The sequence below is a fragment of the Protopterus annectens genome, chromosome 8.part0 (genome assembly GCF_019279795.1).
Source record: "Protopterus annectens isolate FY-2018-M chromosome 8.part0, PAN1.0, whole genome shotgun sequence".
In the NCBI taxonomy this organism is placed as follows: domain Eukaryota; kingdom Metazoa; phylum Chordata; order Ceratodontiformes; family Protopteridae; genus Protopterus; species Protopterus annectens.
The window spans coordinates 510563907-510591637 of NC_056741.1; the positions used below are offsets into that span (position 1 = coordinate 510563907).

The 27731-nt window shown below is 32.9% G+C and overlaps 1 protein-coding gene across 1 annotated transcript in view; it reads left to right on the forward strand.

Moving 5' to 3' along the window:
* Positions 1-6495: 6495 nt before the first annotated feature.
* The window catches only part of LOC122808307, a 206671-nt gene continuing 185435 nt past the window's right edge, over positions 6496-27731 (forward strand). Inside the window, 1 exon segment of the mRNA XM_044079273.1 lies at positions 6496-6688. Within this exon segment, the coding sequence (XP_043935208.1) occupies positions 6496-6688 (193 nt within the window).

Genomic DNA, 27731 nt, shown 5'->3' on the forward strand with positions numbered 1-27731 from the left:
GAGTAAAAAAGAGAATGTTAGAAAAGTGAAGAGAAGATCAGATGAAAGGACAGGAGAGGAGACGATATAAGAGAAGAAAAGAAAAGAAAAGAAAAGAAGAGAAGAGAAGAGAGGAGAAGAGAAGAGAAGAGAGAGAAGAGAGCAGAAGAAAAGAGAAGAGAAGAGAAGAGAAAGAAAGAGAAGACAAGAAAGAAAAGAGAGAGGAAGAGAGAAGAGAAGAAAAGAGAAGAGAAGAGAGAGAAGAGAGGAGAAGAGAAGAGAAGAAGAGAGAAGAAGAGAAGAGAAAACAGAGAGGAGAGGAGAAGAGAGGAGAAGAGAAGAGAGCAGAAGAGAAGAGAAAAGAAAGAAGAGAGGAGAAGAGAAGAGAAGAGAAGAGAAGAGAAGAGAAGAGAAGAGAAGAGAAGAGAAGAGAAGAGAAGAGAAGAGATAGGGTAAATACGATGAGGAAAAAAGAGCAAGACAAACTATGTCACTTAAAGATTACTGACAACCAAACAAAATGAAAAAATGAACTGCAGAACTGCTGGCAAAAAAAACAAGTAAACCAGAAGCCAAAAATTTAGCGCTTTCATCCACTGTTTAATATGTGAACTTCCTCAGAAACATTTTCAAGTGATTTCCAGTTCCTTAAATGACTTACTAAACATGAAATGACATCATGACCATCAAACTGAAAAAATAACAAATGTGATTTTCTACAAAAATAAAGTATTATCATAATGATAACAAATAAAAATATACATATATATATATATATATATATATATATATATATATATATATATATATATATATATATATATATACATACAAATGAATGTATATACACATATATACACATACAAATGTATAAATGCAAAAATACAGTCATAAAAGTGCAGTGTAAATTCATGCTTTGTGAATAGCATAATAACCAACTTGAACATATGAAATGCATATCCAAAGACCTCTCCCACATAGACACAACAATCACATGCATGCACGCACCCACACACACACACACACACACACACACACACACACACACACACACACACATAGACATGTACCCCTACACACACACACAAGCACACAAACACACACACACACACACACACACACACACACACACACACACACACACACACACAGAACTAAACAGTCACTATGAAAATATAAAATACACATGTAAAAAAATATATGTAAATGTAAATATCATAAAAAATATATGACAATATAAAAATAATAATGATATGTACACACAAGTACACACACCGAAATGTGTATAATATAATATATATAAAATGTAATATATGTATGAAACAAAAAAATATGTATATATATATATATATATATATATATATATATATATGAATAATGTAAATCATATCATGTCTCTGAAGGGAATCAGAGTGATATGAACATGTATGTGTGCACACGTGTACAACTCACACAAAACACACATGGATCATATGCATATAGTCTCAAACACCTATCTATATTTCAAAAAACATTTTAAATTAATATAGTCATTGAGGCCAGGCAACCTATCAGCCCCCAAAAAAAGTTGCCACAATGTCTCCTTGCATTCTAAGACATTGTTTAAATCTCCTCCAAATTCACTAGTGTTGATTTTTTCCAAAACTGAAAATTGAAATTTCTTAAAATCTCTACATGTTAAAGAATGTTTGGCCAAAGAATTAAACTGATCTTTGTTTTTTATAGCCAAATTGTGCTCATAGATTCTTCTTTTTAGAAGCCTTTTAGTTTTTCCTATGTAATAATGTTCACATGAAACACAATTGGCGATGTAAACAACATAATCCGAATTACAATTGTAATAACTCTTAGACCAAATGGTGTAATTAAGAGATTTTATGAATACACTAGTACTGTTACTGATAAATCTACACTGCCTACAGTTATTGCATGCATAAGTACCCCTCTTAATACTGGCTGCTCTTGTCATGTCCTGATACCTATAATGATCTATCTCCAGCATAGATTTTAAATTTTAACTCTTTTGTAAGTGAAAGTGGGTTTCATCCCTAAAGTACCAACCAAATCTTTATTTCCTAATATCATTTTCCAATTGTTAACGATGATGTCCCTGATGAACCACATTTCGTCAACAATCGGTAAAAGGAACGCTAGGTGGTAATTACTGGTATTCTCTAAAACTTTGGAACCAGAACTTAAACCTATCTGACTAGAAAGAAGAATCGGTTTAGCAACCCCCTTCCTTAAAGAAATGACCTCTTTCTCTATTTTTTGAATCCAGTCTAATGCGTTACCTCTATACATGAATAGTGACCTTAAAAATCCTACTTCACTTTGAAATACATCATCATCAGTGGTGAGCCTACTCAAACAAATTATTTGGCCCTTCACTACTCCTTTTTTCATATGTGTAGGATGTAAACTGTCCTTGTGTAAATACTGGTTGGCAAAAACCTCTTTCCTGTATATTTGACTTTTCAATTTGTTATTAACTGTATCTATACTAAGAAGGACATCAAGAAAGGGAATGTTATCTCCAAAACCACTCAATTTGAAGACCAAGAAGTCAGCACTATGATTCAAATCTGTCATGAAGTCAGAAAATTCTTCAAAAGTGCCATTCCACAAAAAAAGTAAATCATCAATAAATCTAAAATATGCAAGTGCCCTATTGAAAAGATGATGTTTAACCAAAAATTTAATCTCCCAATTTGCCATAACCAAATTGGCAAAAGCTGATGCCACCCTCGCTCCCATTGTTACTCCTGAAATCTGTTGATAAATATGTTTACCAAATCTGAAGAAATTATTCTCTAGGACTAACTCCATTAGATCACAAATGGTGCTAACCTTGTGTTTCTCAACATCAGAATATGAAGTCAGGTATTCCCTCAAATATTCTAATCCTTCTGCTTGCTTGATAGCAGTATATAAGGACTTGACGTCAAGAGTAGCAAAACTGACAGAACTAGATAAAACATCTATATTCCTTAGTTCTTCCAATACATGCCAGGAATCTCTGATGTAAAATCTAGTTCTCTGTACAATAGGATTCAGAATATAGTCAAGCCAAATAGATATATTCTCAATTTTAGAATGCTTTGCGGAAATAATAGGTCTAAAAGGTGGGTTGTGCTGGTCAACATGTAATTTTGGAATGCCAAATAATGTAGCCAATTTTGGGTGTTCGACCAACAAATATTCATAACTCTGATGATCTAATTCTCCTTGGCTAAACATGTCAAACAACAGTGTATCAACTCGTTGAAAACCTTTTTTAACAACATTGACACTAGTCACTTTATATGTCTCACTGTCACTTAACATGTCTATCATTGATTCATTATATTGAATGGTATCCATGACCACTATTTTACCCCCTTTGTCGGCCTTCATTGTTCTAATATCAGAATTTTTGCATAAATCTTGCAAAGCTCCCTTTTCAGAGGAACTTAGATTGTCATCACTTACATAACCTGTCATCCTGTGAAACTCATTTTCACATTGATTTTGAAACATTTGCAAAGTAGTATGCAGTGGGGGGTTAAAAGTACTAGCTTTTTTTGGCCCAGTCATGGAAGACGTTTGAACAGTGACCAACACATCATGCATTATATACTGTAGGTTCAATTTTCTTAAATATAATCTAAAATCTATTAACAATCTACCAATATTCACTCTATTGTTAGGTATAAATGAAAAACCTTTTTTTCAAAACGTTAACAGTTTCAGTGGATAAAGCAACTCCAGATAAATTAATAACATTGATGCTAAAATCTTCAGCTTGTCTTGTGGTATTCACTTGTATTTCCTCTGGTTGGGGTATCTCCCTCTCCCTTTCCCCTTCCATTTGTTGTGGGACGTATTGTTCCACTTCTGAGTCTGTTTGTTGACTGGTACTAAAGAAACTATACAAGATTTTTTTTTATTAAGAACAAGCGGTTAATCTCAACATTATTTCACCATCTCAAGATAGGTGTGACAGTAGTTATGAAGAACTAATCACTAATCATGAACAGAGAATAAAGTCCATTTTCAGTTTGCATGACTACAGGCTAACAATACATGACCAAATCTGTTGAATATCAAATTTAATAATAATAAAATTATATAAACTAAGGTGTTTTATGATGTCCAAGAATGGTAATCATTTTACAAAGCAGGGTAATATTTCCAAAATATGTAGCATTTAAGTAAAATCATTCATTTTGACATGATAAAGAAGCTGAAAGAATGTGTCTGAAACAGCTGATGTATCCATTCATATGACAAACTTAACAGATGTACAGTCCCTTGTTTCAAATTGCATTCTCTTTCAAAATTAAATAGAGTTTATACAAGATATCAGCTTAATAATCAAGGTTATAGTTGCAGCTCTTCAGACATACAACAACAGCTATCAGTACATATTACTAATCCTCATTCTTAGTCAATGACCAGATTACTGCAACAATAGAGGAATATATTCTGTATTGGAGTATAATGTCTTCTGTGTGAATGAATATTGCCAAAATATGTCTTTCTTTTCTTTGTTCATGGCCCAAAATATATTTATTTCCTGTATAAACCAATTCAGTACTATTCATTGATATTTAGAATAAAATTAGGCATCTATGGAAAACAGATTGCTTTTCCTAATCTAAAGTTAAAGCATATGACAGACTAAGGGTGCATTCCTGCTTAAGTGTAGATTATGTTATCATACAGGCAAGCACAGCAGGTAAACAATACTGTTTCACATTATACAGTTCTTCTAGTCATTTCTTGGCTGGGGTGCCTTTTGTCAGAATCTACATGCCTTTCTTATGTCTTTTTATTTATTCAACCAGGTGCTCAGGTTCCCTACTGCCTCTGTGCATATGTGTATGTGTACGTATGAGTTTTTACACCTGTTAGTGTATACATCCGCATGTGTACCAGTGTGTGTGTGTGTGTGTGTGTGTGTGTGTGTGTGTGTGTGTGTGTGTGTGTCTGTGTAGTGCCACGTGTGCACTATTATGGGCTAGCACATAATCAGCTATACATTTCTCTGCCTTGTATACACTGAATACTACATGTGGGTTAAGCTCCCATACAACAATTATTTGAATTAAGCAAATAATTAAGGACTGAATTAATATAACTTATGATAACCATATCTTTTCTGTTTCTATGATACAATGATTTGCATTCAGGTCTCATAATATCTCACATATAAAAAAATGATGCCTGACAGAGAACTGGATCAAATTTAGGAATTTGAACTTTTAGTCTCATTTTTACATTGAGTCAATACTATTTTTTAAATTGTGTTATCATGTATTTTATTTTGTTTTGTTGGTTTACCAAAAAGAGTTATATCATAATATAATCTAGCATTTTATTCCTCATTGTTATTCATTTGCAAATGTAATTTCAGATAATTAATACTCATATTTTCAATATGTCATAAATGACTACTAGATTAATGACACCAGGGGATCTTTCCAAGCCTAACCATGCTTCTCAAAGGTAAGAATCAAACCCTGTACATTTTGTTTGTAAGGTAAACTTAACCATTATACTAGCCTCCATCATACAAATCTTCTGAATTTCCTGTATGTTGTAAAACAATAACAATGATTTTGTTACCTCCACACATTCTTAGAATGAACGTGTAAACAAAATTCCAGCTTGCATAGAATGAAACAATTAATGCTTTTCCTTTGAGATTAGCATAATGACAAGGAAACACACATGACATTACGTGTAACAGGTACCACCTTTTATGGAATTTTTAGCATTATAAATATAGGTATTCTTCTGGACCAATTTTCACTACATAGGAGAATTGTAGATCAAATATTGCTAAATTAATAAACAATAGAAACCTTAGCTATTGGTAACGTAGATCTCAAAACTGTCACTCACTTTCCTGCAATGTATAGAAAAACAAAATATTCCATTTATCAAAGCATACAACCTATATAAACGTTTTAGACATAAAACAGTTAGAATTTGAATGCATTGCTTAGCCTTACTCTTGCAATCCCTTTGCCATATATTTACCTTTAAAAATTATGTAACACAAATAAGTAATGGGAAGCAACAATGCAGCCTTCTAAATGTAAGACTTCAATCAGCATGATTTTATTTCAACACTACAGGTAAATCTACATAAAATATTGATTTGTTCAAAAAGAAGAATTTGACTTCTGAACTGTCATTCTCAAAGAAACAGGACCTGATAGTCACTTGATGTCTACTTATAAAACAGGACACTATATCTTGCATTCAGTTACAAAAAATTACTAAAGTGGGCTGCTCACATGTACTTTTGTTGAGGAAAACAATAGTCATATTTAAGTAATAGAAAATGTCTGCAGCATAAAACAGAGAATTTATATGAAGAAAATTCTTTGTATAGTTTATTAGTATGGCATTATGAGTTGCTGGGGTTTGTTCATTTCAACACCAAACTGAATATGGTACTGACAACTTTTAAAAGAAAGATTAGACACATTTAATCTGTAGCTGGTGAATATAACTTTTATTAAAATGTTAAGTTTCAATGTCAGCTGTGTTAATTGTGTACAAAGAGCTAACAATACTGTCATTCATAAGGCTAATCTGGCCACTGCTGGGACCATAACTCTGGCCAGCATAGTCATCTTCACCATAGTGATGGACATCATTGGGAACATGCTGGTTGTCGTATCAGTGGTACGAAATAAGAAACTGAGGAACACTGGTAAGTGTATAGTTACAGTCTCTTTTACTAATACATTTGTGTATTTTAGTGCAGTACATTTGATAGACTGTAAAGTTTTCATAATGGGTGTTATAAATACAAATATTTCCATAACATAGTATGACGGTATACTGAGCCTTTTAAAGTTCTTTAGGATCTGGCTCTTTCAGCTGAAGTTTGCTCTCACTAATCTATATATGTAACATTAAGAAAAATTGATTTAAATCATGTCTGACAATACAGTGATTATATTACCTAATACATTATCAAATATTTATAGAAGTTAATGTGTTCCCATATTACAAATTCAGAAGCAAAACATTCATGAAGCAACTTATATGGAAGCACTCTGAACATATAGTTTGAATGCCAGATAACTGTATGCTTTGAAAGGAAATAGAAATATTAAGCTGTATGCCCTTTATCATCCTGTTTGAATTTAAATGATTAAGACTCTTTGGTTTTATTCACCATATAACAGATTAAACACACTTTAGAGCTGAATGATGTTATGATAGGTCTACTTATCGAAGCATGTTGTAGTAGCAGATTCAGTATCTACACATCTAACACTTATTTTAAGTAACAAACAAAGGTGTATAAATAGTTAGTGTTATGTTCCTATGACAGTGTCTGAACATTTTAAATATGAGCAGACAACAAAAATAAATTAATACTAGTATAAAAAGCAAATGGCTCAGTTATGATTAAACTAATGTGTAAAGAACCAGAAAGAAAAATGCTGAACGGACTACACAATAACTTAACTTTCAGAAGTAATGCAATTATTCTATCAGATTTTTTTTCAATAAAATTTCAATGATTTATTTGAAACTCGTGGCTCAAAGTACTGTAAAAACTATACCATAGTAACAACTATGGAAGACATTAAACTGAAATCTTCAGACAAGATATCCTGGTGATATTGAAATATGCTTGAATCCCAAAGTAAAATTCAGATGGCAATGTCTATATTTGATGTACAGCACATGTAAAGCAGTGTTCTTCTGTTATTGCTACCCAGTCTCTTCCGTGTCCAATATTCAAGCATTCCTTGCACCATGCAGTGTGACAACAACAATTACTAACTGCCAGGTAAACATAGTCTAACATCCTATACTGGTTGATCATCATCAGATGAGGCATCATTACCAGCAACTCCTTTTGAGGCATCATTACTACGAACTCCTTTAAGTCACTAATAGACAGCTTGACAAGGGACTCATAGCTATATGGCTCCATGTGATGATAAAATCTGTAGGCAAAGCTTCCAAATCTACATATTTAAATGTCTTGATACATCACTGCTGTGGGCTACTCATATCTTCACAAATCTTTCTTCAAAATGCGTCTATCTCCTTCTAAATGTGAATCTTTTGTGGTCAGGGATTATTTCTCTTAATAGAAGGATTCCAATTCTATATATTTATAATATATATTATAAATTATTATATTATTATAATTATAATATATTATAATTATAAATATATATTTATAATTTTATATAGGGTGATAAATGAATTGATTCCAATTCTTTCATATCAAAGAATCATGTTCACTGTAAAGTCCATTAAAATGACCTTTTTTTATCTTAAGAGATATAAATGTTTTTCCATAGATTTATTTAATTATTCTTAGGTTCTTGGCATTGTCCCATCATATGCCATTAAATGTTCATTTGGCAAACAGATTCCCTTGATTTCCCAACAAGACATGTATGCTATCAACCCATTTACAGGGCCCTAGAGTATAGCTCAAAAGACTAAAAATCTACTTGGCGATCATAAATTGGTTGACTAATATCCACATACGACAGTATATTTTTCACTTTGTTTTTTTTTTTCCCTGGGGAAGTTAATTATTCAGGAGAAAGCTAGTGTCTTCAGATCTAAATAACAGAATAAGCAGAAGTGGTCATTCAGTTATATGTGATAGGTAAGACAAATCAGATCCTGACCTTATCGAAATAGGATAGAAACAAGTGCATTTGCACTTACAGCGCTGGAGACATGTTCTTTGCATAAAAACTGACAGTGCAGACATCAGGTCAAAGAATGAACTAGAGCTATGGGGTGAAATGTCCACACCAGCACCAACATAAACATACACTGAAGAACCATTTATGTTTAGCTTACAAAGGGGAATGAAAGTGGGAAGGGGGACAAGGATTTAAAGCATTTATATTCCTAAAGAAAATTAAAGTCCTATATGCTATATGTTTCTGATGACAAGATACCAAAAAGGCAGTAGAACGATGTTAATGGAAGAGGAGGACAGTTCATAGAAAATTTAGGAATATTTTGCTGTGCATTGTTTTCTTTGTGGATGCATTAGATGAGAATTCTCCATATATCTTTGTATAGATTCACTTTGGCCAAGCTGTGACTGTTCTCAGAATGTTCAAAGTGTCATGCAAAATTATCAGAATCAGGACGCTGTATTATGCTAATGCAAATGTAATTATATCTTCTTAATATCATCAGGACTGTTAGAAAGTGAAACAAAATCTGCTTCTCATATGTTCTCCAATTTGCAGAACATTCAGCACTAAAATATATTAACTTATTTTGCACTTGTTTGTTAGACTCTACACCCCCACCCAAGTTAAGAATGTAGAAACAGAAAACATGTCAGAAAATATGAAAAAAAAAAATAAACAAGGAAGTACAGAATTACTTAGTAAGTTAGTTGTGTCTTACACCTGGACTATGTTGGTATACTGAATTTCTTGCCAGAGCACAAGCTGAAATCTATGGCCTGTGAATGTTTTCAACTACAGTATGGAGAAACAAGCAAGAGATAGATACAAAATTTAGTTATTTAGATTCTAGTAGAGAATGATGTAGGGAAGCTTTAAGGCAGAGTTCTTCTACTTCTAATCCATCTATTTTAAATCATTTAATATGTACTATATATGTACATATTAACAGCAGTTTATATCTTCAGCTTTGGAAAGTGCATTGTTTTATGCATTTTTAAAGTAAATAACTTGCTATTTAAACCTGATGTTCTCGTAATGCTTATAAAAATAGCTGCTAAATTTAATTATTTCTCTGTTGCTAGCCTTCAGCTCTCAAAGACTTACTAAACAGGGTATTGATATTTTTTGAACATTTGCTAACTGGTAAAATCCATTGGACACAGGCATCCCTTCTTTGGGAAGACCTAGAAACACAATCTGATTAAGTGACTTGACCAGAGTCGCACAGTAAACAAAGGAAGTTGGAAGGAATGAAATTCTGTGCCCTTGTTACTGCAAGCAGCATATTAACAATTCAGAGCTCTAAGTAGCTGCAGTATCTGCTATCATATTGATATTTAACAGCTAGCTTATTTTTTGAGGAAAGTGTAATTCTGCTCTGTTGGATAGATAGTGGTATTCTTACCATAAATACATGGAAGGATGGGTTGGCACTATAGTGATATTATTAATCCATCCAGGAAAAATGTGCATATAAATACAGGCAAGTTTCAATTACATTTAAAACTGCAACATAAGACACTAAGCTTAGTTTAAAGTGAATGCAATCCTTCAGAGACAGTGATTATAGCACAGATCAAAGCAGTACAGTGTGAAGTGTATTTGGATATGATGAGTACTGGCTATAACCTGAGGTAGAGGTGTGCACATACTGTTTACTTTTATGCTTCTGTATTATATGGTACCACTTGGTTCATATTAAAATTATTTATTATCATGTATTAATTACTGACTGAGGTGGGATCATGTATCCATTCATTTCAATTACCATGAATTTCCACTTACCCTGTTTTAACATATATGAATAAGTAGGAAATATTCAACATTAATATAAAACATCAATAATAAGCTTAAAATGAACAGCAACTACATTTCACACTGATAATTTGCAGTGTAGGTAAAAGGGTGAAAAGGCATATAGGTATGAATCATTCTAAGTAACCCCCCACCCCAATCCCCATAGTGATGTCTGTGCCATTAAGGCATTTAGGTTTAATAGATCCCTGGTGTCTAGTGACTACTCCACAACCCTTGATCTGTATAGCACAGTCATGGTAAGTAGGAGAACAGAGCCTTTTGGCACTGTAGTGTGATGGGGGCAGTCATGTTAATTTTCACAATTAAGCAGTCGCATGAATCACTTGATATCTAGATGCCATCCTGGAGATGGTTCTGGGAGAGAGAGAGAGCGCACAGCTAATTAGTATCTGTCCCTCCAACAGACTGCCTCATTAGCACTCAGCATGGCTTTGTGGTGCTGCTTGTCTTTGTTCTACAACAAAGTGCATCAATATAATAGGTCAGTAGATGAATGCCAAAAACATATAGCAATGTGTATACAGATGAGTATCTGCTGCTGTAAGTTCCTGAATCTCTCCATTATATTTTTACTTTGTAGCATTTCAGATATGAATGGGAATGTTTTTTGTTTCCTTTTTCTTTATATTTTTATAGTTTTGCATATGGCCTATGTGTATGTGTGTGTATATATATATATATATATATATATATATATATATATAGATATAGATATAGATACACACACACACACACACACACACACACACACACACACACACACACACACACACGCACACGCACACGCGCACACGCACACACACGCACACGCACGCACACACACACACACACACACATATTGATTTTTTTCATTTCTACAATCATTTTTCTTCTCCTTGTACAACATATTTTCTGTTTTAGTGTTTCTTCAAGCAAATTATATATACCAACTCTGATATCACAATTCTGTGGGGAAAACTGTAAATTCCCAGGTCACCCACCAATGCACCACAGTCTCCATACATGTTCTAACATATGGTCTTGTCCACATGAAGTTTGGGTTTCTGAAAACTTGATAATCTGAAATAAACCTGTTTTATCACATAAGAATAAATAGGAAATATTTTGCATTAATAAAACATAAATTGCAACAGTTTTATGATTACCATCCTTCTTTTTTCAATGTTTATTGATTTATTTATTTATTGACATTTGTTAACTAGGTTTGTTCAACTGGGCTTGTGGCCCATTTTCAGTGGAGACCCGAGGAGAAAAGCTCCAGTAGCACATTTTTAAATAAGTACAATTTTAAACAATATTGATATAATAGCAGTTACAGCAAAAAGATTCACATATGTTGGGTTACATGCATAAAGTTAAAGTTGCATTAAAAAGAAACTTAGTAACATAATTTTACATTGATATAGTTCAATAGGTCAACAATAATATTTTTGTTTGTATAAAATTATGCAAATGCATAGTAGACACATTGGAGAGAGAGGTGTAATGATGTACTAAGTATGGTCCTTTTGAGGGTATATAAAGGGAAGGAAGACTAGGTGGTGTCATGGCAAGGGCAGGTCCTGGAATTGAGAAAATAAGCTTTTAGCTCATTTTTAAAGTGTGAGGTGTGGGAGATTGAACGTAAGCCAAGGGGAAGTTTGCTCCAAGCATGGGCAAGGGAGTGTTTGTAGAGTAGTTTGCCTACTGACCTTTTTGGGTGGTAGATATCAAGTAATTGCTGGTTAGCAGTACGGAGAGTCTGGGATGAGATGTAGATGGAGACTAAGGAAGATAGAGATGTACAGAAGGAGGTTTTATAAAGAATAGAGTGTAGCATATGAAATTGATATGATAGCAGAAATTGGGGAAGTTCAAGCCATTGAAGAGAGTTTAAAGAAATACAGTGGTGTGAGTTGTATTGGGAGTTAGTAATGAATTTGGTTATTTTATGGTAAGTTTGTTGGAGTTTGTTTAGAGTGGAGGCATGGCTATTGGTAAGAACTGGGGTGGCGTATAAGAGGGAGGGGATGAGGAGTGCCTGGCCCAGGGTAAGTCTAGATTCAGGGGTTAGGAATTTTTTGTTCCAATATAGCAGACTTGGTTTCTGTTTTTTTTTTTATACACTGGAGTATGTGTTGGTTGAACTTTAGTTCGTCATCAATAATGACCCCTAGGAGTTTTGTGTGGGTGTCAGATTGGATAGTTGTATTGTTAGATTTTGTAAAGAGAAAGTGAACGGGGAAGGAAAAGTAGGAGTTTGGTCTCTTTGGGATTTAGGATTAGTAGGTTGTGAGAGAGCCATTGTTCAGTGGATAGTGGGGCTTGTTGGGTCACAGAGTGTAGTTCAGGAATGTTGTTTGAGATGGATATAAGTGTGGAGTCGTTGGCATACTGAATAAGGGAGATTTTTTGCATGAAGTGTAAAGATCATTGGTGAAAATGTTAAACAAAAGGGGTCCCAAGATGGAGCCTTGAGGAACACCAATGGAGATGGGAAGGAAAGGTGAGGAGGATGAGAGCCATTTGACAGATTGTTCCCTGCCAGATAGGTAACCATTAAACCAGGCAAGTGCGGAGGGGGATAGGTGGAGATTTGTGAGTTTGGATAGTAGTAGGGGATGAGAGACAGTATCGAAGGCTTTGGAGAGATCTAGGAAGAGACAGGAAATGAGTTTATTGTTGTCTTGGGCCTCTGCAATGATATGAGTGAAGGAGAGGAGAGTAGTGGTGTTGCTGTGGTGAGGACAAAATCCATGTTGGGCAGGGGTAAGTAAGTGGTGCATGAGGAGGTGATTGAGAAGCTGCGAGTGAATACATTTTTCTAATATCTTGGAGAGGGGGGACAGAATGGCAATGGGTCGGTAGTTTGAGTGGTCAGTGGAGTTTCCACCTTTATGAAGAGGGATAGTAAAGAAAGGTTTCCAAAGGGTAGGGGCAGTTGATTCCAGAATAGATTGATTAATTAGTATAGATATAGGATAGGCAATTGAGTCAGCAGCAAGTTTGAAGAATGTAGGAGATAATTGTGGAAGGAGAGCAAGGTTTTAGCTTGAGTAGTAGAGATGTGATGTTAGTAATGGGAACTGGCTCAAAAGAAAACAAAGTTGTGTTAGTGGGACTTGGAGGGGTGTGTGTTGAAGTAGAGTTTGGCTTAGAGGTTACTAGATTTTGGATGGAAGAGATAAAGTGTTTATTCAGGAGGGTAGCTGTTTCCAGAGAGGAAGAGTTAGGGTATGGGGAGGGATTAGAGGGCTTTCCAGGATAGAGGATGTTGTTGAGAGTTGACCAAAAATTTTGAGGATTGGATTTGTTGTTAAGCTGAGCAGAGCTATAGTATAACGTTTTGTCATTAGTTGTATGTTTTTTTGTAAGGTTCATCAGTTGCCTGTATTTTTGAAGAAGAGGTGGTTGTTTAGATTTAGTCCAGGTTTTCCAAGCACTATCTCTTTGTTTCATAAGGGACCTAGTCTCCTTGGAGAGTCAGGGAGGATGATTTGATTTTACTCTGATCTTCCTAGAGGGAGCTAAGGAGTTTAGAGTACTCATGAAGATGCTATTGAAAGTGCTTACAGCATCATTTAAGGGGATGTGTTTTAGGATGGACCAACCTATGTTGTGGAGAATGGAATTAAATTGGGATGAATTGAAAGTTTAGGAATATAGGAGTAGTGTCTTAAGATGGTGGTAGGGAGAAGATCACTGAGGGAGTCAGGTAAGGTGGTAGGATTGTGGTATTGGTGGGAGGAATTGGTAAGGATCCAGTCTATGATGGAGCTAGAGGTGGAATTTTTATGGAAGTGAGTGGGAGATGTTATAAGTTGGTGGAAGCCATGTAGGTGTATACTGAGTTGGGGAGTCAGTTGTGAGTTTGGACCAATCAGTGTTGACATCACCAAGGATAAGTGTCGCATATGGTATGTTGTGGGAGACCCAGGATAGGATGTTTTCAAGAATGGGCAGATTGTTCCCAGGGGGAAGGTAGATAGAGGCAATTGCAAGTTTTTGTGGGGATTCAGATGGCAGTTAAGGATAATGATTTCAGCTGGGAGGAAGTCAGGAATTGGAGAAGGGTATGGTGAGAGGGTAAGGTTATTTGATTAGAGGATGGCCACTCCACTCCCGTTTTTTACAGGTCTATCAGATCGGAAGATATTATAACCTGGTGGGAGTATTTCACTATTTGAGATTTGTGGCTTGAGCTAGGTTTCAGATAGGGAGAGGATGTGAGGGGTATTGAGAGCTATCCATGAGTGCAGCTCAGTAACTTTATTTGCTAGACTCTGAATATTTAATGAGTAAATAGTTAAGTATTTGGATGGAGATGATTGTTGTGACAGGTTGGTGACTGTTAGAGGAGTAAGATGGGGGCAATGTAAATGTAGTTTTGGGGAAAGTGACAGTGGGGAGAGAAGAAGAGGGGCCAGGGTTCGGATGGATATCTCCAGAACAAAGTAGGATTTTAGTGAAGAGAGAGTGTGTAGTAGATGCTAGATGGAGTTTTTATAGTTTTGACTTAGCTTTGTGGGAAGGTTTAAAAACCTGTATTATGGATAGTTTATATAGACTTTAGGTAGAGGTAGTAAAGAGATTAGGGGAGATAGTAAAAGATGAAGTAATTCGATATTTGTTGTATGAGTGAGAAGTTGGTGAATATAGTAGTGGGTCAGTGAGACTGGATTGGTAAGAGGTGGAGATAGAGAGAATAAGGAGTAGTGTAGAAGATCTTAGAAAATAATACATGGAATAAAATATGGTCAGATAGAGTAGGTAGAGACAGTGGTATAGATTAAGTGGTGTTGACAACATTGACAGATTAGTAAGGTAGTTATGGCAATAGGCAGGAAGTGGAGTTGTAGTGGCTAGTGGGACAGGAAGGGGAGGGATAGTTAGGTATAAAAGTAATTGTAATGGAGGTGGGTGTGAATGGGGGTAGGGTAGGGGAGCGAAGTAAGCCTGAGTGTAGAGAAAATGTTTTATAAAATGTATTTTTATAATATTTTTCCAATATTCTATTATGTCATATTTGCAAGAGTAGTTGTTGTCCCATTTCTATTATTACTATAAAAAATTCATATATATATATATATATATATATATATATATATATATATATATATATAGTATGCATATTTGCTAAGTGTTGATTCTTCTCTTTGAACTTGTCTACTTTCTGCCTAAGCTTTCTAATCTTATTTTCACTGCATATAGAATTCTGGCCTGCAGTGGATACTTGACTTTGTAACCAACACCCTTTAATTTACGTTATTTGTATCCTTTCTTAATATTCTTCATTTCATCCTTGTGAGCAAGCTGGAGTTTGCTGATAATGTTTTCCACATGTATAACTTGTTCTGCTACTCTTTTAGTAGCTATAGACAGAATAGTTAAAATAATCAACACTTTTTTTCTTTTTGCACTTGCTCTGTTTGTACCTTATATCATCCACCTAAATAATCTTATCCAGAAATTTATATTATCTATCCTAAAATCAAGCGTTATGTGTCTATAGCTCTTTGGATTTCCATGAGTTCATCTGCATCATTTATTAACATTATTTGTGAACATTATTTGTAATCTTTTTACATGTTCATTGACAAATAATATATTAAAAAGTCTTTTTAAGGACATTCACTGTTTTCATTTTTCAATGTTATTAACAGTTATATGGTATTTTCCCATTTGGGTGAAACCTGACATTATTTATTGCTTCTCCTTGTACGTATTAGTGCTATACTAGCATACACTTTCAGTTCCAAAAGTCTGAAAAAAGAACCAGAACTAATGGGTTACAATACTATATATATATGTGTATGTGTTAATAGTTTACTGCAGAGCAATATTATAACAACAAAGTTGTTTATGTTGAAATACAAATTTGGCTGTTCCATATAAACATCATCAGTTCAGTTCTATTAAACATTCCTTAGATATAGTTAAATCCACTAATGAACAAATTACTGACCACATCTTACTGTCATCAGTGTGTCTCATTATCTACATTAACCTCTCATGTTAATGCCTTCTGTAATGATGTTAAGTAACAGCACAAGAACAGATCCCTATGAAAAATTCCTTGTTATTTCTGATTCCTTTGAAGATTTGCAGGTTACTGTCACTGTTTGTTTTTTACTGCATAACCAGTTATGCACCCAGGTAATTCTTTTCTACTTTGTTTTTAAATGCCTGACTTTTATGAAGGCCTACCATTTAGCTTCTTCTCTGCAATAGCTAATTGTTCAAGGATACATATTGTAGTCAAATTTGAATCCAGTAGAAGTTTGACTGTTTCCAGTGCTTGCTTTGAAGTTATCCCCACTGCAGACATATGTACCATAACAGGCATTATGTTTGCTATCAGAGATCAGCGTAGTCACAAAAGTGTAAAGCAGCTTACAAAATATTCAAACTGATATGTGTGCAAACATGCTACCTGCTAGCAAGCTAGACACCCACTGAATGCATTCTTTCCACTTTATTTCATGGGATATACTACTAACCTCACAATCACAGATGTGAACTCTCACAGCCCCAGTAATCAAAATGGACATAATCGAATATCTCTATATCATCTTACTGACTGGTAACATAGTACCACTACATGTTTTGAGCTGTCCCCACATGTACCTATGCATCACATGTCTACTGTTGGTATTCTCATTTTAATACCTGTCCCTTGAGTTACATGTACATACTGCTGTGTACATTGCACATCTATATGGCTAACACTAATAATACCACTACCTGTGGTGTGACAATTTTAATTAATACAAAGTACAGCAGCAGTAACATGTTGTACATCAACCAGTCAGGGCATTCATTGAGCTGCTATCATCTGCTTGACTCATCTGAACTCACAGAAGGCCCCCAGTCAGGAAACACAAAGTCTTAAGGAGCATTATTGTTACTAACATGGCTCCAGTTGTTGAGCTTTATTTATTTTTGTATGTATTCTTTGTTGACTGGGTTAGTCCTACTAGGCTAGCAGCCTCTTTCCAGGGGAGACCCAAAGTGGTATGTATATTACTAGGGGATATTTGGCAAAGACATTGGGTACCTTCCATTTCTCTTCAGCATAGGGGGATGCATTTGAGTGTGGTGTGACTTATGTCCTGATTGTATTCCAGGAACATAGGCAGCCCAGAGAAACAGGAGGAAGCATAGCAATTGTTAGCCTACAACTAAAAGCAACTGAAAAGGAAAAGGTGAATACAGAGATGGCAGAACCTGCATTGGAAAAACAAATGAATAAGACAGTGGTGGAAGATTCATTCATAACAGAGGAGAAGGAGAAAACAGAGCAGAGGAATGATGAAGAGAGTATAGTAGAAGAAGAAATGGATATGGAAAACTTGTTTCAGAAAAAAAATTGTTTGAGGGCAATGTGGAGGTACAAGAGGAATGTATAATTTCAACCCTCTAATACAAAGGGTTGCAGGATGTCTAGTTAAAAGAACTTATTAATCAGAGTGAACCAGAGACTGAGGTAGCAGCATCCTTGGGTGAAATAATGGAAAAAAATCTAAGAAGGTGAGGCAGTGAAAGAAACAACAGGAAAGAAATCCTGTGCAAAATAGTAAAGGAGGGAGAAAAAAGGGTTGAGGAAAGGAAAGAAACAAAGAAGAAGTTTATCATAAGAGTAAGCAGTAAAAAAGTAAAAGGAATGGAGAGGTATGAGGTGTGGGACTCTATGGTTGCACCATTGGATATTTCACCCAAAGAGGTAAGAGCCTTCATTCTTATTAATAAAAATATATTTTGTGATATATTCTTTAAGACTGGTCAGTCCCTTTAAAACTTTTTAAAGAAAATATGAACAAAAAAAAAAAAATCCATGGTCAGAGTATGTTATACAAACTTTCTGTAGAGAAACAAACAAAAAAAACAGAATAATCGTTCAGCTTAGAGCTAAAATTGAGGCAAAAGACTTGAAAAAACATTTAGTGACTTTATATAAAGACAATATGGACACAACAAAGAATTATGATGAAAGAGGTTTATGGACTGGGGTATGGGAATGTGGAGTTATATTAAAAATAGAAAATGATAATGTAATATATATTCCAAGTGCAGTTAATGGAAACAGTAATAGAGGTTTTATGAAATTTAGAGGACAGCCTAAAACGTGTTATTTTTTTGGAAAAGATAATCATTTAATTAGTTAAAGTGATAAATGAAAATGTTTTATATTTGGTAAAGCTGGACATGAAGCAAAAAAAATTGACTTGAAATGTAATAAATGTGGCAATACTGGACATATATGGTTAGAGTGTGAAGAAGATGGGCAATTTATAGAAAAAACAACATCACACAATACCTAGTCCAGAACAAAAATAGAGGGAAAGAAGAAGAAAACCAGAGTAGGACACAGGGAAAAAAATAAAGACATTATAATCAATTCAAAAGATGGGGATAAAAAAAGGGATGAAGAGATATTTGATACAAGTGATGATGAGTATGTGAATTGGCAAGTAGTGAGAAGAAAGAAAAATTCTATAGGGAAAAGAGTGAAAGAAAAAAAAAGAAAATTTAAAGGCATACTCACAAAAGCAAACAAAAAAAGGTAAAGGATGAGAAAGATATATTAACTTCATTTAAAAGCTGAAGATTCTGGCTTTGCATGTTAATAACATAAAAAGTATTAACAGAAGAATAGGTATTTTGGATTGGTGTGCTTTAATTATACTTGAGAATACAGGATTTGTAACTGAGGAAGAAAGATCACAAACAGAAAACTTTTGGAATGGACCAATGATTTGGAACTTAGGAAAAAATACATGCTCATAGATATGTATTATTTCAAAATACTAGACATTACTATAGTTGATTTAGGATGAATAAAATATTAGACTTGAGATGGAAAACAAATGTTTATAGGGTTATTGCTATATATATATATATATATATATATATATATATATATATATATATATATATATATATACGCATGTTATAAAGAAAGAAAGAGATAATGTTTAAAAAATGTTTGTGTGAATATGTGGGAGATTTTAGCTGTAATTTAAGAACAAATAAGAACAATGGTGGTGATGTTAAAATAGCAAATGAAATAATGAAAAGTGGCAAATTGTAAGTATGGGAAAATAAACATTGGACTTATATAAGAAGTGAGATTAAGACTGAAATTCATTACTTTCTAATATTGAATACTTTAGGCATTTTACAAAAAGGAAAAAAAAGACAGGATGTTCGGACCATATAGCTATATGAACAAAAGTACACAATAAGCAAGACTACATAAGGCTAGGTAAAGGAATTAAGAGATTGACTGAAAAAGATGTAAAATTAGATGATAGGAAACAAATAAACAAATTATGGAAAGAACATTTAGGCATGAGAATATTTTATGAAAATTGGACAAGTTGGTGGATAAGTTTTAAAGAAATATAAAAAATGTTTTTTGGAATGCCTAGAAAATAAGAGAAAGAAAACAAGCAATATATATATATATATATATATATATATATATATATATATATAAAACATATAAAGTCAATAAGTATTTAGAGAGTTAATAAAGGATAAGAAATCATTTCATGGAAAAGAGAAAGAGATATATAAAATAAATGAAAAAAGATAATTTTCATTTATAAATAAAGGTATTGTTTGCAAGGGAAAAAATAAGTAGTGCCTTATTTAAACAAAATTGGTGTTAGAAAATAATAAAATAATAAGACAGTTAAAAATAAGGAAGGAAATGAAATAACAATGCAAGGATGAATATGTGAAATCACCAAAACATATATAGTTCAAACTTTTGCTAAAAGAGAAACAAAATGGACTCAAAAATATGAAGTTAATAAATTAAATAAAGAGGATAATGAAAGTTTGAAACAAAATAACAGTGCAAAAGAGTTAAATGAAATAAGGATATTAATATGAATACAGCTGCAGTGTTAGATGGTATTGAATACTATATGTATAAAAATGAAAAATTGGCAGAAAGTTATATTTGGAGAGATATTAAATGAATGGTTAGAATTAGGAATGATAGATAAGGAAATATGTACAGGAATTATAAAATTCATATGGAAAAAGGAGAAAAAGATTATATAAATAACTGGAGACCAATAGTACTAAATAATATAGATTATAAAATATTTATTAGAATAATAACTAAGAGGTTAACAAATAAAATACAAAAGTTACTCGATGATACAGTCTTCAGTAGAAAGGGAAAAGGAAGTCAAGATTTATTATGGTTAATAAACGAGGTAATAGATGATATTATAATTAAAATGTAGAAGCAAAAGTTATGATAGGAGACTTCAGTAAGGCATTTGATAAAATACAATATGAATCTTTAGGGGATATTCTGGAGACATAATATAGGTAAGAAAACAATGCAAGTAATTACGTCAGCATATGAAAGGCATAATGTTAAAATAAATGCAAATGGATGGAGAAGTGAAGAAATAAAAAAATAATGTGGAATAAGACAGGGATGTCCAACTAGTGGCATCTTTTTTCTTTAGTTATGAATGTAATCGTGAGCAAGACCAATAAAATGAAATATATCACAAGATATAAAAAAGCAAATGGATTGCAATTAACTGTAATGTATACCTATGGAGATGACTATGTTACTCATCAAAACAAAGAATGGGTGGAAGAAATAAGTAAAGGCTGAAATAAATTATTAAAAAAGATTGTCCTATGTATAAACAAAACTAAAAGTAATGACTTTGAATTTAAGGAAATATAGGAGATATAAAGTGTAATGAGGAAAGTATAGATGTACTACAAATAGTATTTGGATTAAATTACAATAAGAAAAAACAATGGGAAAAAGTAGTCAGAGAAATAAAGGATACACACACCTTTTGCGAATCATATAGACTGGCTTATAAGAAGAAAGTGCATTTTACAAATTTAAGGAAATATAGGAGGCATAAAATTTAATGAGGGAAGTATAGATGTACAATTTGGATTAAATGGCTATAAGAAAAAACAATGGGGAAAACTATTCCAAGAAATGAAGCATACACATACCTTTTGGAGAACGTTAGATTGGCTTATAAGTAGAGAGTGTATTTCAGAAATTCCATTTTACTAGGTAAACTAGCATATATAGCTAATACCTACATGATACCTATAAAATATGAAAAAATATTTAATGTCTACTATATTTGCCTTCATATGGAGGTCACAACTGAATGCAGTCAAGAAGGGATTTTGTATATGAAAGAAGAGCAAGGAAAATTGTGTCTAGTAAACCCCATTGTGCATGCAGCATCATTAAATTTATATAGAGCATTATTAATATGTTATATGGAAGAAAGTAAGAACCTAGTAGAATTTATTTTATACTACAAATATAAATATTTTTGGGAAAAATGGAAATAGGAAAAAGACTCAAGGGTATTATAAATGAAGATATAAAGGAATAAAAGAATCAAATTATATTATGGAAAGTAAAGTGAATATGACTGAAAGGACTGGAAAATAATGGTATTTAAACATTATGGGAAAATATTAATTTATTGAGCCTTGGAAACAGTTAGAAATAGAAAAAAGAAAGCAACAATAATGAGAAATAAATGGTATAAGAATTTACATGAATGTAAAGATTTATCGAGACTGGCTGTAGGTAAATTGCCTGTTAAGGCAGATATACCATATAAAAGAAAACAAAACAGAATATGTAACTATCGTGTAGAATTTGAAACAACTAAACAGGTCTATATCAGATAATCTAAATTTTAAAAGTTCGAACACCATATGACTGTGCCCCCCCCCCACTCCCTGCTGTTTAAATATACCAACTCTGAAATCTCACTACAGTGCAGACAATGGAAAACCTACATTGCCACACTGTATGGGATCTCTGTTGAAATGTTTGAACTTTTAAAAGTTCGATCATGTGGTGTCGACCATATGACATTCAAACTTTTAAAAGTTCAACAACGAGATAGGAAGCCCAACTAAACATGTGTTTTTGAAATTTTTAAGAGTTAATACATTATGGGAAGAGATACGCAGAATTAAAATATTAAAAGTTTTGCAAAGGTTGAGCAAATGAATATTGACATAATTGAATATGGTTATTATGGTGCTGAAAACGGGAAGAGATGAAAATTGACAGAATAATATTTTTGTTTCATGGAAATTATGAACTGAAAGGCTACACAAAATTAAATTTAATGGAGAATGTATATTAGCAAATGTTTTAAAGAAAATGCACTTTTGGTTATGGAAAAGGGTAGGGGAAGTGTTTATTAACATACATTTAAATTGCATTGTATAAAGTCTAAATACTTGCAAATAATGTAAATATAATAAGCATTGTATATACGTGAAGTTAATCAATAAAAAACCCTATTCCTTATTTTTGTGAATGGGACCCATTTTGGAGGAGAACTTCCTATTTTCATTTAAGGCACAGAGACAGCCCAGAGAAACAAGGAGGTGGATGGAGAGAGAAGGAGATGATGGAGTAGTGAAAGAAATGAAGGTGAAAGTAAATATTGACACCAAAGAATGTGTGGAGGATTCTGCGGAAATGTTTCAAAGAAACCAGTTGGATGGAGGTTGCTCAGCACATGATGAATGTATAATTACAACCTTCCAGTTGGGAGGGTTGCCGGATAATTTACTTAAAGAAATAGTGGTGCATAGTGAGCCAGAAAATGAAGCAGATGTTTCCTTTGGGGACATTATGGAGAAAATACAAAAGGAGGCTGTAGAGCCAGTCCTGATAAATAGTGGTAAAATGGAAAAGAATGCATATGTAGAGAAAGTAAAATAAATCAAAAGTGGAGCAACAGAAAAGAAAGCCAAAAAATGAAAAACAGAAATATGTTGTAAGGATTCAAATAAAGAAGACAAAGAAACAGACAAGTATGAAGCATGGGACAGTTTAAAAGCTCCTTTGGGAGTAAAAGCACATGAGATAAGAGCATTTATTCTTATTAACAAACAGATATTCTGTGACATTATATCTGAGACTGTTCTTTCAATGGAAATTTTTCTTGGAGAATATGAGAAAAGAGAGACTGCTACCCATGGAATATTTATGTGATAAAAGCATTTAACAGGGAAACAAAAAAAAAAGATAAATGTACAATTTCAAACAGAGGTATAAGGAGAGATTTGAAAGGACATTTGAAAATGTTATGTTAAGAAGTACTGGACATTGCAAATATTTATGACAAAAAAGGTTTATGGACTGGTGGTTGGGATTGTAATATTGTGTTAACAGTGAAAGAGAAAATTACACATACACCAAGCATGATAAATGTGGAGGGGATTGGGTGTTGTAAAAATGCCAGGGACAATCCAAAACATGTTTTTTTTTTCTTTTTGTGGAAAAGAAGGACATTTGATAAATAAAAGTGACAAAAGAAATTGTTATATTTGTGAGGAAATGGGGCAATATGCAAAAGATGTTAATTGAATTGTTATAAATGTAACAAAATTGGACATTTATGGATGGATTGCAAAAATGAAAATAACAGTAAGGAAAATGAAAAAGAATGAGAATAAAAGGGCAAGGAGAAGAAATTTTAGAAGTCATACAGTTAAAAGAAAAATTGGATGAACAATAATAAAGGTGACATAGAAGAAGGTTCAGAAATAAGTGATGAAGAAGGGATAAACTGGAGATAGTAAAAGGGAAAAAAGAATTATATTAGAAAAGTGTAAAAAAAAAAAACAACAAAATTTAAAGGTATATGTACAAAGGAAACAAAGAAAGGAAATGGATGAAACAGAACATATACAGATAATGATTGGGGCTTGGTGTAATGGTTAAGGTGTTTGACTCACAGACACAAAGTACAATGTTTGATTCTCAACTTTGGGAATGAATATGCTTAGGCTTAGAAAGGCATATTAAGAAAGCTAGCCCTGTAATTAGCCATGAATGTCTGAAAATATGAATCTAAGAAAAAAAAAAGAAAATTAAAATTTTAGAGTGCTTTCTGTAAATGCTGCGGTGCTGGTGCTGCGGTAGCGTTGTCACCTCACAGTAAGACATTGTCCTGTTCGATTCTCAGCTAGAACGTCTTCTGTGTGGAGACATGTGTGAATGGGCGTACCTTCATTGAAGGTTGTGCGTCAGGGCTGGCAACTCGGCACGTAAAAATCTACTGCCAATCATTAGTGAACTGGAGTTCCGTTGTGGTGACCCCTAACCGGGAAAATCCGAAAGACACAACAACAACAACAGAGTGCTTTCTGTAAATGTGAATTGTATTAAGAATACAGTAAGAAGAATAGGAATTTTGGAGTGGTTTAATACATGTGATATAGATGTAATTATATTAGACTACACCAGATTTTTTTTTAACAAATGAAGAAAGATTACAAACAGAGAAACTATTGGGAGGAAAGATAATCTGGAATTTGGGAAATGAGAAATGTTCTGGAATAGCTAGATTCTGTAGGAATACAGTAAAGATATCGGATGTAACTTTAGGAAAAATGGTAAGATTAACTATTGTAGATTTAAAATGGAAAGAACAAGTGTACAGAATTATAACATTGCATACTTATACTAACTGTAAAGAAAGGGAAGGCTTATTTCATCAGATATTAGACTATGTAGTGATAAATGTGAATATAATAATAACAGGACTTTGTCATTTAAGAGGCAAGTGTAAAAAGAAAGGAAATTATGTAAGAAAATTGGTAGAATTTATAGGATGTGATAATTTAAAACTTTGGGAGAAAAAAATCATGGAATTACAAAAGAGGAATGTATATAATTGCAATAGATTATTTTATAGTATCAGAAGGTTTATATAGAGGAGAAGGGGAGGTAGCAGAAACAAGATTTTTTGATCATCTTGATATATGGCTAGAGAAAAATGAAAAAGGAATATAGTAAAATAGGCAAAAGAATAAAAATTATAAACAAGAAGACATGGGATGAAGAAGGGAAGAGATTAGTAATACAGTTATGGAAAGATCATATTACTATGAGAACTTTTTATAAAAAATGGTCTGAATGGTGGGTGATATTTAATGAAAAATATAAAAAAGGTTTCTTACAGTGGCAATATCATGTGAAAAAGTAGAGAGATAAAAATATAAAAGAACATATAATGATGCATTATACGATTTAGAATATAATGGTAGAAAGTACTGTGACAAAAAAAATAATTATATGAAAGAAATCAAGAAAAATACAAGAATCTTTATATAAGCAGAAATATTTTTACAAGAAAAAAGAAAAGCATCAAGCTACTTAAGCGGATTTCTAAAGTAAGATGTTAGTATAATGAGAGAAATAAAAAGTGTAAAAGGACAAATAGAAAACTCAGGAAAATATTATGAATAGTGCAGTACAATATGTACAAGAAATGTTTAAGGAAAAAAGAAGGTAGTAAAATTGTGGCAAGTAAAACGTTAACAGAAAAACAGACTAAAGAGTTGGAAAAGGAGATTTCTTTAAATGAGCTAGATAAAGTATTAGGGCAAGTAAATGTAGATCCTGCTGCAGGCCCAGATGGAATAAGGTATGAAATTTATACAAATTTAAGGGACTGGCAAAAAACATGTTTTAAAGATTTTTGAACAAATTGTTAAATGAGTGTTTCATATTTAAAGAATTATGCAGTGGAATATGGAAGAAGGAAAATAGAAGAGAATAAAAAAACTGGAGACCTTTAGTATTGAATAATAATGATTATAAGATTTTTATGAAAATCATACAAAAGAGATTGGAAACTAAAATTGGAAATATGGAAGATAACATATATAGTATGAAGGGGAATGGTTGTCAAGAATTATTAGTGATAGGGAAATTGTGGATGATATGAGCAGAAACAAAGAAGCACAAATCACAAAATATAATGGGTAATAATGAAAGAATATAATATTAATGAGAAAGTTAGGAAATTACGTATGTTACTATAAAGTAATAAAGTACAAATACTTGTAAATGGCTGCTTAAGCCAAGAGGTTCATATAAAGACTGGTGTAAGACAGGGTTGTTCAACAATTTGTAAACTCTTTGCATTAGTTATGAATGTGATAGTATGTGAAATAAATTACAAAATGAAAGGGGCAGGATAGATTACAGTTGAAAGGTTAAGAATTCCAGTTATGATGACATATGTAGATGACATTATAATAATTGCAAAAAACAAAATGTGGATTAAAAAGTTAATACTTTGCACACAAGTGTTTAGAGATGATAGGGATATCTATAAATAAAGAGAAAAGTAAAGGTTTACATGATGTAGTAAAGATTGGGAGTATATATTTTACAATGAATGAACTTTCTGTGTTAGGTATAAAATTTGGGCATACAGATCTAAGTAGAATATAATGGGATAAAACAATAGAAGAAATAAAGCAAAGATATCTTTTCTGCAAAACATACAAATTATCATTCAGAAAAAGGCTTATCTGATACATTTATTACTGATGGGAAAATAGCAAGGATGTTTATGTTGCCAACAGTATTTAAAAAAGGAATTATTGCAGATCATTTATTTAATTTATATGGGGTTCTTGATTAAACCCAGTAAAAAGAGGTGTTGTTTATGTAAATAAAGAAGAATGAGGTTTAGGGTTAATTAACCCAATGGTATATGCTGTTTCATTAAATTTGTACAACATGGTAAAATAGATAAATGAAAAAGATGAGAGATTAGTCATAAAATTGCATAAATATAAGTATGATCAATTTGGGAGTATAGTAAAAATAGTAAAAGAATCCACGGTGGTACAGCAGTAGCATTGTTAACTCACAGCAAGAGGTTCTCCTGTTTGATTCTTGGCTTGAGTGCCTTCTGTGTGGAGTTTGCATATCCTCCCCATGGTCGAGTGGCCTCCGAAAGACATGCGTGAATGGGCATGCCTTCGCTGAAGGTTTGGCATCGGGCTGGCAACTCGGCACCATAAAAATCAATTGCCAATCATTAGCTGACCAGAGTTCCGCTGTGGCGACCCCTAACCAGGAAAAGCCAAAAAAGACAAACAACAAAAAAAGTAAAAAATAGTAAAAGAGAAAAAGAGTGTATAAATGAAGAAATAAAATATTACAAAGAAAAAATATTTTTAGGGAAAATAAAAGTTGATGATATAGAAAAAGATATAAAATTATGGTATAAGAATGTAATGATAAAATATGTAAATCCACAGAAAAAAAAATCTAACAGATAATAAAAAAAAAGCTATAAAAATAAGAAGCAAATTAGGTAATCAGAAAGTAGAATGTCAAGATGTTTTGTGGAGACTGGTAATTGATAAATTGCCAGTAAAATGAACTATGCCATATAAGAAAAATAAATGTGA